Source organism: Sus scrofa, chromosome 1 (genome assembly GCF_054392235.1).
Source record: "Sus scrofa isolate SSC_HxYL_T2T_F1_AM1 chromosome 1, Sscrofa_HxYL_maternal_Yorkshire_Landrace_v2.0, whole genome shotgun sequence".
Lineage (NCBI taxonomy): Eukaryota > Metazoa > Chordata > Mammalia > Artiodactyla > Suidae > Sus > Sus scrofa.
The window spans coordinates 130250260-130265627 of NC_139383.1; the positions used below are offsets into that span (position 1 = coordinate 130250260).

Here is a 15368-nt window from a genome sequence, read left to right on the forward strand (position 1 = left end):
AGATCTTTAACCTGCTGAGCCACGAGGGAACTCCCTCATTTTTTAAACTGAATAATAGTTGACATATGCTATGACATTATTTTCAGGTATAGAACATAGTGATTAGACATATATACATTATAAATTTATCACCAGTATAAGTCTAGTAACTCTCTGTCTAGACTGGGGAAATTTAATTTAATACACATTTCTCAAAATGAAAGTTAGAGTCTTCACTGTAATTTTTATTATATATCAAGGACAATTTTTGGAAGGGAAATAATAGCTCTTTCAAAGTTCAATAAATGTTAGGGGAAAAATAAGATTTAATATCAAATATCTATTTATGCCACACTATTTTGGAACACACAATGCATAAAAGTTAAGAAAACCTCCAGTTCTATCATTTTAAATTGATTTCAATAGAATGTTCCATTTCACTATGAGGTATGATGAAATCTCTCACAAACATATACTTAAGACACAAAGGGTTTCAGGCAATACACTGAGGTTGAATTAATGTAAACCCATATCATTATTTAGAAAAAAATTTTACCATACCATTCAACCCTCCTTCCTCCTCTAACACAGCGGGAATATATGGAGTCAACAATGTAGTCTATGCCTTGCACATGCCCACCAGCTCTACTCATTTCCATAAGCTGTTACATGCCTCCTATACGGTTGTATACAAGGGAGTCACTGCTTGAAAAGCCATAATCAGCAAATTTCAACCACCTTCTAGAGCAACCATTTTTCCATGTTTTTTTTTTTTTGTTGTTTTTTGTTTTTTTGTAACACGGAAAAACTTTAGGCATTAAAAAACAAACTAAATCTAAAATGTGTCTACAACTAACGCTATCAACAATGTGCAAAAATGGAGTTCCCGTCATGGCACAGTGGTTAACGAATCCAACTAGGAACCATGAGCTTACAGGTTCGGTTCCTGCCCTTGCTCAGTGGGTTAACGATCCGGCGTTGCCGTGAGCTGTGGTGTAGGTTGCAGATGTGGCTCGGATCCCACGTTGCTGTGGCTCTGGCGTAGACTGGTGGCTACAGCTCTGATTAGACCCCTAGCCTGGGAATCTCCATATGCCACGGAAGCGGCCCAAGAAATTCCAAGAAAAAAAAAATGTGCAAAAATGACTATTAAAAAGGTCAATAATACAAACTTAAAATGTTACTTAAGCATTTTACTGAAAAATCTGAGTTTCCTAATTCTATATTTTTCTAATGGTAGCTATTCAGTATCTGCTCAAATTTCCAACTTACCTTAATCATCCTTAAGTATATGTGCAAGGAAGCAGCCATGACTCCAACATCTCTGTCACAAAGCGCTTTCCGAAACTTAATATGGATATGCTGTACTTGATTAGGAGCAATGAGGTGGAATTTATATAATGCCAGAACAGCTTTTCTTCGTATAATCTCCCTAAAGATAAAAAATAAAATCTAAATAAACAAACCATCCAGCTCTCCCCTGCCAACACCAAGTCACACAGTGGAGGCCTGAGTGCATTCAAGATTTGGCTCCACCTGTAACCCACTGCCACAGCCAGAGCCAAGGAAGGCATTGCTGAGGTGTAATGGATGCTAACACTGCTCTATAAGAGGGGCTGAAGATTGCTCTCATCCATAATGGCCTAGAACATGGAATTTGCGAAGCTGCCAAAGCCTTAAACAAGTACCAAGGCCATCTTTGTGTGCTTGCATTCAACTGCAATGAGCCTGATGTATGTCAAGCTGGTGGAGGCCCTTTGTGTTGAGCATCAGTTCAACCTGATTAAGGTCGATGACAAGAAACTAGGGGAATGGGTAGGCCTCTGTAAAACTGACAGAGAGGGAAAACTCGTAGAGTGGTTGGTGGCAGTTGTGTGGTGGTTAAGGACTACTGCAGAGTCTCAGGCCAAGAAAGTTATCAAGGAGTACTTTAAATGCAAGAAATGATCAAATAACCTAAGTGGGCTTTTAAAAAAACACAAATAGGAGTTCCCGTCGTGGCACAGTGGTTAACGAATCTGACTAGGAACCATGAGGTTGCGGGTTTGATCCCTGGCCTTGCTCAGTGGGTTAACGATCCGGCGTTGCCGTGAGCTGTGGTGTAGGTTGCAAACTCGGCTCGGATCCTGAGTTGCTGTGTCTGTGGTGTAGGCCAGCGGCTACAGCTCCGATTTGACCCCTAGCCTGGGAAACTCCATATGCTATGGGAGCGGCCCTAGAAAATGCAAAGAAAGACCAAAAAAAAAAAAAAAAAACCACACAAACAAATAAACAAATAAACCATCTGAATTGACAGGCATTCAGTCTGAAAAGATTATGAACCAGCTCATTTAAAAATACTACCTATTATCTTAATCTTTAAAAAAGAGAGAATTATATATTTATTATTAATTTTTTATTCTACTCTGCCGAACTATAGAAAGTGGTTATCTCAGAAGTTTCCATTGTAGCTCAGCGGTAACAAGCCCGACTAGTATCTATGGGAATGCCGGTTCGATCCCTGATCTCACTCAGTGGGTTAAGGATCCAACGTTGCCATGAGCTGTGGTATAGGTCACAGACTCGGCGTGGATCCCACACTGCTGTGGCTGTGGCATAGGCCAGCAGCTGTAGCTCCTATTCAACCCCTGGCCTGGGATCTTCTATATGCCTCACATGCAGCCCTGTAATGCAAAAAAAAACCAAAAACAAAAACAAAAAAACAAAGTAGTTATCTCAAGTAAGACCTGAAGACACTTTAACTATCCATATTATATTATTTCTCTAGTTATAAATTTTTTTGGTAACAAGAATATATATTACTTTTGAAACCAGAACAAACCAAGAAAGATAATTTTTTTTTTTTTTTTTTTTTGTCTTTTTGCTATTTCTTGGGCCACTCCCATGGCATATGGAGGTTTCCAGGCTAGGGGTCTAATCGGAGCTGTAGCCACCGGCCTACGCCAGAGCCACAGCAACGCTGGATCCGAGCCTCATCTGCGACCTACACCACAGCTCACGGCAACGCTGGATCCTTAACCCACTGAGCAAGGGCAGGGACCGAACCAGCAACCTCATGGTTCCTAGTCGGATTCGTTAACCACTGCGCCACTACGGGAACTCCAAGATAAATTCTTTAATTCCCTAATTCCATTTTTGAAAGCCATATCTCTAGAAATTGGAAAATGAATCAACAGTTAAATTTAAATGAGTAAGAGGTAATTTCAGCTGGCAGTATTAAACAGTCTATTAATATTAAAAGAAGCTTTTCTTATTTCTTTTTTTATATCAAGGGCAAACATACTCTAAATATTTTAGGATGGCAGGAAAGCATAAGGGAGACAAATTAAGATATTACTCCTCTCCTTGCCCAGCTGAAGTTTCAGAAACCTCATAACAGGAGTTCCCATCATGGCTCAGTGGTAACAAATCAGACTAGTATCCAGGAGGACGCAGGTTCAATCTCTGGCCCTACTCAGTGGGTTAAGGATCCAGCATTGCCATGAGCTGTGGTGTAGGCTGTAGAATAGGCTCAGAGCCCATGTTGCTGTGGCTGTGGTGTAGGCTGGCAGCTACAGCTCCAATTTGACCACTAGCCTGGGAACCTCCATACACAGGTATGGCCCTAAAAAGACAAAAAAATTTAAAAAATCATAACAATGAAGAAAAAAGTATACACAAGCCTTGCACTTCATTTCTTTGTTTTTTAGCCATGCCCGAGGTATGTGGAAGTTCCCAGGCCAGGGATGGAATCTGTGCCACAGCGGCAACTTGAGCCATAGCAGTGACAATGCTGGATCCTTAACCCACTGGGCCACCACGGAACTCCCTCACATTTGTAACAGAAAATGTCGACTACACAAGAAGCAAAAATAAAAAGTTACTATCCCGTAAATATACTGTAGTTTCCAAGGAACTACATGTTTTTCTCTCATGCCTATTTTCACATAACATATCTCTGTAGACATGCTAGCAGTGCTCACAACAGCAGCAGTAATTACTTTTATGGTTCCTTAACATATATGTCTATAATCTAAAATCATAGAATCTCAAAACTGAGATTATTCAATACAATCTTCTGTGCTCTATCCAAGAATACCTTAAGCAACCTACTATCTTCTAGGCAAACCATGTCATGATGGAAAATTCTTTTCATGGAGTTTCCGTCGTGGAGCAGTGGTTAGTGAATCTGACTAGGAACCATGAGGTTGTGGGTTCAATCCCTGACCTTGCTCAATGGGTTAAGGATCCAGTGTTGCCATGAGCTGTGGTTAGGTCACAGACATGGCTTGGATCCTGTGTTGCTGTGGCTCTGGCATAGGCCAGTGGCTACAGCTCCAATTAGACCCCTAGCCTGGGAATCTCGATATGCTGCAGGAGCGGCCCTAGAAAAGGCAAAAAGACAAAAAAAAAAAAAAAAAAAAAAAAAGAAAAAAAGAAAGAAAATTCTTTTCACATAAAAGCAAAGCAGATTAACAAGAGATTTACCACCAGTATTAATACTATAGTGACAATAAACTACATTTCAATGTTTTGCTATTAAGTATTAACCAATATGACTTCTGGAAGATAGTAAGTAAAGGAGGTGAGGAAAAAGAACACAAACTCTGACCAAACTCAGGAATCCCTAGGTCTGGCCTAAAGTGGTTGTTATAAAATCAAAAAACCTAGATATGGGAGTTCCTGTTGTGGCTCAGCAGTTAGGAACCCAACTAGTATCTATGAGGATGCGGGTTTAATCCCTGGCCTCTCTCAGTGGGTTAAGGATCTGGTGTTGCCATGAGCTATGGTGTAAGTCACAGACATGGCTCAGATCTAGCGTTGCTGTGGCTGTGATGTAGGATGGCAGCTGCAGCTCCAATTCGACCCCTAGCCCAGGAACTTCCATATGCCACAGCTATGGCCCTAAAAAGCAAAAAAAAAAAAAAAAAAAAAAAAAATTTGGATATGGGCTGTGGGTCTGGCATGCTGAAATAAAACCAGGGATTCAAAAGTTGAGTCCAAGATCTTCTTTATGACATCTACTGGCCTATGTGGAGCTCTGTCCCATAATTCCATCTTTATCTTTTTACTTCACAGCATGGAGTTAGGTATAGTCATAACTGCAAAAGCAGAGTTTTGAAAAGTTTAAACTCTAGAAGAAAACAGGAAAAGCCAAGATTTGAAATTAGAGTAGATGTGAAGCAATAAGGAAAAAACTGAAAGCATTAAGGGGAAGCAACAAAGAAAAAATTTAATTTTCAGAAAGATTTTATACAAAGGGTAATTAAGTGTAGCTACCACAAAAAGTGATGGTATGAAAAATTTTCATAAACATATGCTCTGCTATGATCAGATCAATTTCTAATTACTAAGAAAGGCTAACATTTTATTTCTAATAATTAATTGTATACACCCTCATTTACTCTAAATATAGATCTGACATAAACAAAACATTATAACAAGTCTGAAAAATACATGAAGTTATTCTATTATTTTTAGTAAAAGCCATCATTTTACCTGGAAGATTAATGGTCCAAGATCTCTTAGAGCATACAAACCATAATACAAAATTTTATAATCTTAGAACACTAAAAATACCAACTTAAGGATACATCTCAAAGAAATATTATATGAATACAAAAAAAACTTTATCAAAAATGTATATATAATTAAAATACTGCAATCACAAAGAAAAATGGCAAGTGACTTTAAACTTTTTCCTAGCTTTTAAAGGTTATGAAGTTAAGGAGCTTGGTCAAAAACAAAATAATTCCAAGTGTGGTGAAAAAGTTATCAAGTTAAGGAGCAAGTTCAAGAATCTTAAAACTGTACAGTGGGAAAATAAAAAATAAAAAAAAAAAAAAAAGAATCTTAAAAGATTAGCAGAATACCACAAGTTAAAGTTTACTTGGATATCTTCTGCTATAAAATAGAATTTGAAAGCTGCAGTTTTAATAAAAAAAATTATCCCCAGTACACTGAAGTTCTGTATCCATAGCATTTGAACCATTTCCAAACGTGTTTCATTATTTCACTTTATCCTCACAACTCTGTGAGAACTAAGGAGCTTCAACCAACCCCATATAGCCAAGGGAAAAACAGGACCACTGCTGTTTAGTGGTAGAAGTGGGAAGAGAGCCAAGGATTCTTGATATTAAGCCTATCTCTAAGTTTAACTTTAGAAAGCTGACAAACATTTTTCTAAACCCACATAAAAATAAAGAACGATGCTATCAGGGATTTCTGCATTACACCTTTCTGCAATACAAAGGATACCCTGGCTGCATTAAGTTAAAGTTATAATAAGTTTTCTGAGTATAAATTTATCTTTTGACATATATAGTGTAGACATCTATCCAAAAGGAATTTACTTACTTAGAATGTTGAAGTTTATCTTCTATTAGTGGAAGAACAGCTGGAATCATTTCTCGAGGGAAAATCTGGCTGACGATAGTAAGTGCCATACATACTTCCACCAGGTTAGTGCTCTGCAAGTCCTAACATAATTATTAAGCAAAGAAAACATCAATTGCAAATTCTGAAACTACAGATAGTTCAATATTGCAATGGTCCTACACACTATATAACAGTTTTCTACCACATTTTTTTTTCCTTTTTACAGCTGTACCTGCAGCATATGAAAGTTCCTGGGCCAGAGGCTGAAGAGGAGCTGCAGCTGCAGGCATACACCAGTCATGGCAACACCAGATCTGAGCCACAGCTTGCGGCAACACCGGATCCTTAACCCACTGAGTGAGATCAGGGATCAAACAAAATCCTCATGGATACTATATCAGTTCTTAACCCAATGAGCCACAACAGGAACTCCTCTACTAACTTGATTAATTGTACACTTAGGCTTATCTCGTATTTTATGACTATCCCTGTTTCATTTGCCTTAATAGTCAATAGATAAAGATAGCCCAAAAGCAACCGATCTAAAGGAAATTGTATTTCTGTTCTGACACTGCCAAAGTAGTTTCCTTTATTATAGCCTTTAAAACTTTTCTAAACTAGTAACAAACAATTTTATGAATTCTTCTTGTTAATCATTAATATAAGTAGAATTTAAAAGGAAGCAATTCTTGAATATATACAATAAAACACATGCATTATACATACTTTCATAAGCACAAAGTTTATAAGCCATACTAACAGAACCTGAAAATATGTTTTTGAAAGTTTGTAAAAGTTTAAGCTACTAATACCTTAAGAGTATATAAGTTAAAATTCAGAAAGTACTACACACACACACACACACACACTCACCTAACAAAAGACAGACACATGATAAACATGAAAAAGCTCAACGATTCAATTATGCTTCATTACCAATTTTGCTTAAAAGGAAAAAATGTGAGTGTGGATTAAATTGTGTTTTTATTATCTGTACATTTTGGTTAGACAATTATACTCTATTCTCCTTTAAAATGACTTAGAATTTAAAATACTTCAATTACTCAGTTTATATCATATCCCTTTAGAATAGATCCTAGAGAAAAAGACATAGCATGGAAAGGGCATCTAACTAAGAGTCTGGAGACTGAATTATAATTCCAACTCTGAACTTTTATTTGTATTTCTTTTTCTAAAGTATAGCTATACTGTAGTAGTACAGCACAGTGATTTAGTATCTTTGCAGATTAAACTCCATTATAAGTTATTACAAGATAACGGGTATCCCTGTGCTACCCTTGTTGCTTATCTATTTTATACACAATAGTTTGTTATCTCTTAATCCCATACTATTTTGTCCCTTCCTTCATGTCTATCCCTCTGGTAACTACAAGTTTGTTTTCTGTTTTGCATAAACATTCATTTGTATTGTTTTTTAGATTCTACATATAAGTAATATCATACAGTATTTGTCTTCCTCTGATCTATTTCACTAAGAATAACATCCTCTAGGTCCTTCCATATTGTTACAAATGGCAGTACTTCATTCTTTTTTATGATGAGAAATATTCCACTGTATATACCACGTCTTCTTCATCCAATTGTCTGTTGATGGGCACCTGGGTTCCTTCCATTTCTTGGCTACTGTAAAGAATGCTGCTACGAACACTGGAATTATATATCTTTTTGAATTACTGTCTCATTTCCAGATATATATATCCACGAGTGGAAATGCTGCATCATACATATTTCTATTTTTAAGGAAACTTCATACTGTTTTCCATGGTAGCTGACCAATTTACATTCCCACCAATAGTATAAGGGTTCCCTTTTCTCCACATTCTCACCAACATTTGTTACTTATAGACTTTTTGATGATGGCCATACTTACAGGTGTAAAGTGATACCTCATTGTGGTTTTGATCTGCATTTCTCTAGTAATTAGCAATGCTGCACATCTCTTCATGTGCCAGTTAGCCATCTACATGTCTTCTCTGGAAAAATGCCTACTCCAGTCTTCTCCCCACTTTTTTTTTGGTCTTTTTAGGGCTGCACTTGGCATGTGGAGGTTCCCAGGCTAGGGGTCAAATTGGAGCTATAGCTGCTGGCCTACGCCACAGCAACATGGGATCCAAGCCTCCTCTAGGACCTACACCACAGCTCACTGGAAACAGCAAATCCTTAACCCACTGAGCAAGGCCAGGGATCTAACCCGTATCCTCATGGATACTAGTGGGGTTCATTGCCACTGAGCCATGACAGAAATGCCTTCTCCCCACTTTTTGATTGGGTTGTTCATCTTTTTGATGTTGAGTTGTATGAACTATCTGTATTTTTGGATATTAGCCTTTGTCAATTGCAAATATTTTCTCCCATTTCGTAGGCTGTCTTTTCCTTTTATCAGTGGTTTCCTTTGCTATGCAAAAGCCTTTAAGTTTAATTAGGTCCCATTAGTATATCTTTAATTTCTTCTGTCTTAGGAGACTAATTCAAGAAAATACTGCTAACCATTTATGTCTAAGCATGTTCCACCTATGTTCTCTTCTATGAGTTTTATGATTTCAAGTCTTACACATAGATACTAGACCATTTTGAGTCTATTTTTGTTCATTTCCTTTTTTTTTTTTCTGTCATGCCCATGACAAGTGGAAGGTCCTGGGCCAGGGATCAAACTTATGCCACAGCAGCAACCCGAGCTGCTTCAGTGACAACACCAGATCCTTAACTGTATGCCGCAAGGGAATTCCTAACTTGTTTTGTTTCGTTTTGTTTTTAATTGTCTTTTTAGGGCCGTACCCATGGCATATGGAAGTTCCCAGGCTGGGGATCCAAATCAGAGCTGTAGCTGCTGGCTTACACCGCAGCCACAGCAATGCAGAATCCAAACCATGTCTGCAACCTGCACCACAGCTCACGGTGGCAACATAGGATCCTTAACCCACTGAGTGAGGCCAGGGATCGAACCTTATTCCTCATGGATGGCAGTCAGATTTGTTTTCCACTGAGCCATGATGGGTACTCCATAACTCTTACTTTTTAAAATGAAACAGTAATAACAGCAGCAGTAGCAACTACTACTCTCTACAGTGTTTCATTTAACCCTCACAACTAGGTTAAATTCTATTATTACTCTCATTTTAAGGATAAAGAAACTGATCTAAAAATTTTTTCTAAGCCCATTCTGTAAGCCTACCTTCTAAAAATATCTAATTCAATACGACTGATTAGAAATATCAGATGCCTGAAGAAATAATTTAAGATTTCATATTAAAAAGCATATATTACAGTACCTTTACAACTGTATTCACAAGGAGAAGCAACAGTTCATGATTTTCGTGTAGAAATAAAGAAACAGCCAAATAACCTATAAAATTTAAGAGAAAAAGTCTCATTATTGCCTGCCAAAAATGAACATTTCCTAATAAGTTAAACAAAACAATAATACACTCCAAAATTTAAATGTCAAAGATACCAGTTACAGGTAAACATAAAAACAAATAATAAAATACAAGGTTCAAAAACTTCAGTAAAGAAGATTTCAGGTGTTCTTCATCCTAAAATCTTTTATAATTATGTATATCACAGGAAATAACTGAAATGGAAAAGAGGCTATGTGTACTGACTTAAAGTCCTAAAAATGGCATTGGAAATATATGCCTTTTATCTACTGTGCAAATCTCTACACAATCAAAACACATTCTGTCTTGTAGCCAAATATAATTATTTAAAAACTAATAGCTACTATAGTTAATAAATAGTGAGTTACTAGCTATTTGTATATTGAATGAGCTACCTAATACCAACCCATATGACATAATTCATATATCCAGCCACAAACAATATCTTATTTTCTCAATTTGAAGATGCACTACTGAATGAAGAGAAGTTTTTGAGGAAAGAAACACTATCTACCATTAAATGTACTCACTGACTTAAGCACTTTTACTTTAGTAATATCAAAACATTAAAAAGTACATCTTAAAATTGAGGAAATACATTAATAACTATGGCAAATACCATGCACATGGAATCTAAATGCTCCATGTCATTTTCCCATTCCCTTTCACAGTGATAACATTTGTAAGACAGTTACTATGGGTCAAATACATTATAAACTTTACCTTGTTTAACCCTCACAACACCTCCCTGAAGTAGATATTATTATTATCCCCAATATAATAATGAGGCCCCAAAAGGTTAACTGCCCAAGGTCTACAGCTACTATATGGTGGGAGCCAGGACTACAACCCAGACAGTAGGAGTTCATGTTTTGAACCCCTACACTATTCAGTCTCCCCACAAAAATCTATCTTGAGACTTTATTCCCTGACTCCCATTCCCATTGTTTTTCATTCTTCTCAATTCTTCCAGACCTTTTATTAGGAATTCTAATGTTAACTATCTTTATTACTACCCAGCATCCATACTGTCAGTGTCTACAGGGGAAGATGGGAAAACTATTAGAAATTTCCTATTCTCATAACCTAGGAATAGCAGCATGACCCACTGCACTATCGTCACTGAAGGTCAAGGAGCAGAGCTATCACTCTCACAATTTTATTAGACAGAAAAAAGAACAAACCAGGACTAAGAAAGAGGAAAACCCTAGAGAGCATTAAAACAGAGATTAGGTCTTATCAGATTGCTAAATACAGATTCCAACTGTTCAGCTAAGATATCACCCATATCCATGTAACTAATACCAAGATAGAAAAAGATCAACAAACTACTCCAAAGACTACCTTGAAACCTTATGAAATCTGACTTCTATCTGCTACAAATATCCTGTTTTGACAATCAGGGAAAAGAGGGAAACTGTTGTCACAACCAGGGATAAAGATATTCCATGACTCAAAAAATGAAAAAGGTTTCATGAAAACAAAGAATAACAGCTATGATTATAGTTATAAAGTGCATGTGATATGACTAAGAGTAAGGTATAGGATAAGAACACAGGTTTTGACTTATAGAAACTTGGGTTCATATTATGGCTCCACCATTCAGTAGCTCCACAACCTTTGACAAGTGATTTGACCTTTCTGAGCTCCAGTTTTCTCCACAGTAAAAAGAAATACCATCTCACAAGATTAAGCACCTAACATAATGCCTGACTTAATGGGTACTGAGATTTATTTGCTCAACAATATTCAGGTGAAAAATAAGAAGGCATTATCCATCAGAGAAAGCACCAAAGCTAGCCTTAGAGACCTCAAGAGAATGGATCAGGCAATGGTACCAGAGTAAAGATATAAAAGGTTTAAATGTTATCTTAAAAGCAAAACAAAACAAAAATATTCCAGTCATAAGCACACATAAACAATGTCTGAGGGGTTCCCTTATGGTGCAGTGGGTTAAAGACACAGCGTAATCACTGCAGCAACTTGTGTCTCTGGAGTAGCATGGGTTTAATCCCTGGCACAGGAACTTTCACATGCTATGGGTTCAGCGGAAAAAAAAAGGTCTGATACTCACAGACATGTCTCTCTAAGGGCAACAAAATATTTTCCTAAGGAAATCATAAATCTCAATAAAAACTACTCTGAGGTCTCCTTAGCTGCTGTAACTATGTCATTCACTGCAACATTATTTATGAGAGCAAAAATAAAAACAGCTCATATGTTCACCAAGAGGGACTTGGTTGAAAATACTATGGTATATCCATCCGCCCAATGAAAACCATGCTACTGAGTAAAAATATGAAGACTGTCAAAACAAGGTGTAGACCAATCTCTAGAGCACATCATCTTCTGAGTAAGAGACAGTATATAGGTGTGTACACATGCATTTGCTTGTTTTTTCAAAAAGAAACAATGGAAAGATTAATTCAGAACAAATGAAAATAGTTACCCTTGGGGTAAGGGACAAACCTGGTAGAGGGGGTAGAGATGAAAGTGAGATTTCTCTGATTATACCTTTTTATTAGGTCTTAACTTTTGAACTATGTAACATATGTAATTTTTACATATTTTAAAAACATAAAATGGAAAATTTACACTGAGAATATAGCAATATATGCACAAAGAATATAGCAATATATGTACAAAGTAGTGACTATCTACTAAACAGTCGATAGTCCCTGCTATTAGGAATCTTAGAATTAGTTTGGAAAAGACATGAAAAGATAAACACCATAAGACAACAAATGGTAGGAACCCCCTGAGTGAGCACAGAAGAGTTAAAGTTTGCTTTGGAATACAGAAAGAGAGACAGGATGCCAGAGGACACTCTACTTGGAGGGAATAATACAATGAAGATAGACAAGTATTTTGGGGGGAGTGAGGTTTAACAGGTGGAATATTGTGTGCATACAGTCTCGGAATCTTTACCAAGACATCTCCCACCCCCTCCCCATCAACTGACAGCAGAGGTCAAAATAACTTGAGACTGGTCCCTGACAACATGATGCTATCAATCTCTCTGAATAAAGAACATGTTCTACTTCTATATTATTCTAAGGTGTGTCTTTCTTAAATATCTGATAGAAAGCTGAACCCATATAAATACAAGATTTAAGTCCTTGAAAGGATTTTTCCTAATAGCCTTGAAAGTTAATTATAGAGACAAAATTTTTTTTAAAAAAGATACCTTAAACCCTCATAGTTGACATCTGTGAAAACTAAGAGCAGGATATCCAAAATTGTCAACTTCAGTTTATTCTATAAAAACCCATTTCTGATCATTAATCTAAGCAGTTGGACTTTTTAAAATCAGCTTTGCAGAGGTATAATTTACATACAAGAAAATTCACCTTTTTAAGTGCATAGTGCAATGAGTTTTGACAAATACATAAAGTAATCTAAACACCATTACAAGAACAGGCAACTTTTTTTTTTAAGCTGCCCTGAAGTATATGGAGTTTCCAGGCCAGGGATCACATCCAAGCCACAGCTGCCAGATCCTTAACCCACTGTGCCAGGCCGGGGATCAAACCTGTGTCCCAGTGCTCCCAAGACATTGCCCATCCAGATGTGCCACAGTGGGAACTCCAATTATAGGCAACTCTAAATCATCTCTATAACTCCAAAATGCTATGAATCAGGAAGACTGATTTCATTTTTAGGCTATGAGGGTTGTTTCTTTATTTCTTTTTTTTTTTTTTTTGTCTTTTTGCCTTTTCTAGGGCCGCTCCCACGGCATATGGAGGTTCCCAGGCTAGGGGTCTAATTGGAGCTATAGCCACTGGACTATGCCAGAGCCACAGCAACTCAGGATCCAAGCTGCGTCTGCGACCTACACCACAGCTCACGGCAACGCTGGATCCTTAACCCACTGAGCAGGGCCAGGGATAGAACCCACAACCTCATGATTCCTAGTCAGATTCGTTAACCACTGCACCATGATGAGAACTCCAAGGCTATGAGTTTTTAAGTGTAAGCTTTGGAAATCAAAAGGCATTGTTTTGAAAACGTACTATGTATCTGCCATCATTAATTTTATATAACAACCAGAACTTTAAGGACAACATTAAGTGCAACAGTCTTAAACACATACATACCTACTCTTTTTTCTAAAAGATTTCCTTGCTGTGCCAACTTGATTGCATGTATATAGCCAAAGGAAGCATCATATCCAAGCATTTCACAATATATAAGTCTCACCATACATTCCTTCATCATTTTCTGAAAAACAAAATATACAGTAATTGCATCAATAATTAAATGCTTCGATTTTTATATTATGTTGTAATGATTTAACAGAGGAATTCTTTAATCCTGCCACAGAAAAGATAACATATACCACAAATTAATCACCCAAAGTCAGACTTTATAAATAAAAGTTGCTCTCAAATTTAACTATCAACAGTATTCATTTTAACAAAATCATTGCATTATTTTTGTTAGTGGCAACAACATAAAATAAATCAACTGAAGCTATTACTAATTTTAGGTGCCCCTCCTATAAAATTTGGTTATAATGTGAGACACATGATCCTCAGACAAAATTTCACTTGTGGTTTTCTAACGTGGCTTCTAGAATGCAGGACATCACTTGAATGCATTTTGTCAAATGAAAACATCCATAAAACACCCACAAGTTGGTAATAATTTCTATAGCAAAAATACTTTTCTCATTTACAGAGCAAATTGGGAGTTCCATTTGTGGTGCAGTGGAAACAAATTTGACTAGTATCCATGAAGATGAAGGTTTGACCCCTGGGCTCACTCAGTGGGTCAGGAATCTGGCATTGCTATGATGTAGGTCACAGATGCAGCTCCAATCCCGCATGGCTACATGGCTGTGGCGTCGGCCAGCAGCTGTAACTCTGATTTGACCCCTATCTTGGGAATTTCCATATATTGTGGCTACAGCCCTAAAAAGAAAAAAAATTAAAAGGCCAAATTGCACCTGGAGTTTCTTCAGAATTATTATGCTGTATGAGACATGCGATTGCTTTATAATAGGCATTACTTTTTCAACAACTCTCACAATTACTATGATTTTATTAATGGTATAGTCATTCCAGTATTTAACTTAACTGGGTCTTTCAATACTTACAACACAAGCTAATAACTTGTTTTAGGATATTCTATAAATTCATGTTATTAGTATGAGAGTAGCTGCATTCTCAGTATTTATAGCAAATTTTAATCAAAACAAAAAAATGTGTTTCAAAATAAGCAAAGCTCAGACTATTTTTTAATTGGGGTTAATATGACACAGAGTTACTAAATCACAAAACACTTAAGAAACAGTAAAATTTTTAAGAATAATATTTAATATCTCATATATATTATAGACAGACATCGTGTGTGTCTGTGTGTCTGTGTGTATGTGTGTGTGCGTAAATATAAAGTTTAAAACTGGAGTTCCCATCCTGACTCAGCAGTAATGAACCCGACTAGTATCCATGAGGACGTGGGTTCGATCCCCGGCCTCGCTCAGTGGTTTAAGGATCCTACGTTGCCATGAGCTATGGTGTAGGTCACAGACATGGCTTGGATCTGGCATTGCTGTAGCCGTGGTATAGGCCAGCAGCTGTAGCTCTGATTGGACCCCTAGCCTGGGAACTTCCTTATGCCACAGGTGACAAA

The 15368-nt window shown here is 37.0% G+C and overlaps 1 protein-coding gene and 1 pseudogene across 7 annotated transcripts in view; one reads left to right on the top strand and one right to left on the bottom strand.

Moving 5' to 3' along the window:
- AP4E1 (adaptor related protein complex 4 subunit epsilon 1) overlaps positions 1-15368 on the bottom strand; it is a 65553-nt gene that overhangs the window by 47033 nt on the left and 3152 nt on the right. For 6 of the 7 annotated variants that reach the window (XM_013993000.3, XM_013992999.3, XM_001924871.8 and 3 more), the window contains 4 exons: positions 13832-13955; positions 9627-9700; positions 6316-6437; positions 1252-1411 (listed from right to left, as the gene is read on the bottom strand). In XM_013993000.3, the coding sequence (XP_013848454.1) occupies positions 1252-1411; positions 6316-6437; positions 9627-9700; positions 13832-13955 (480 nt within the window). Of the gene's footprint in view, positions 1-1251; positions 1412-6315; positions 6438-9626; positions 9701-13831; positions 13956-15368 lie in introns of those variants that run through there. The other variant, XM_084970300.1, reaches the window with a different exon arrangement.
- On the top strand, positions 1566-1926 carry LOC106508530 (small ribosomal subunit protein eS12 pseudogene; annotated as a pseudogene).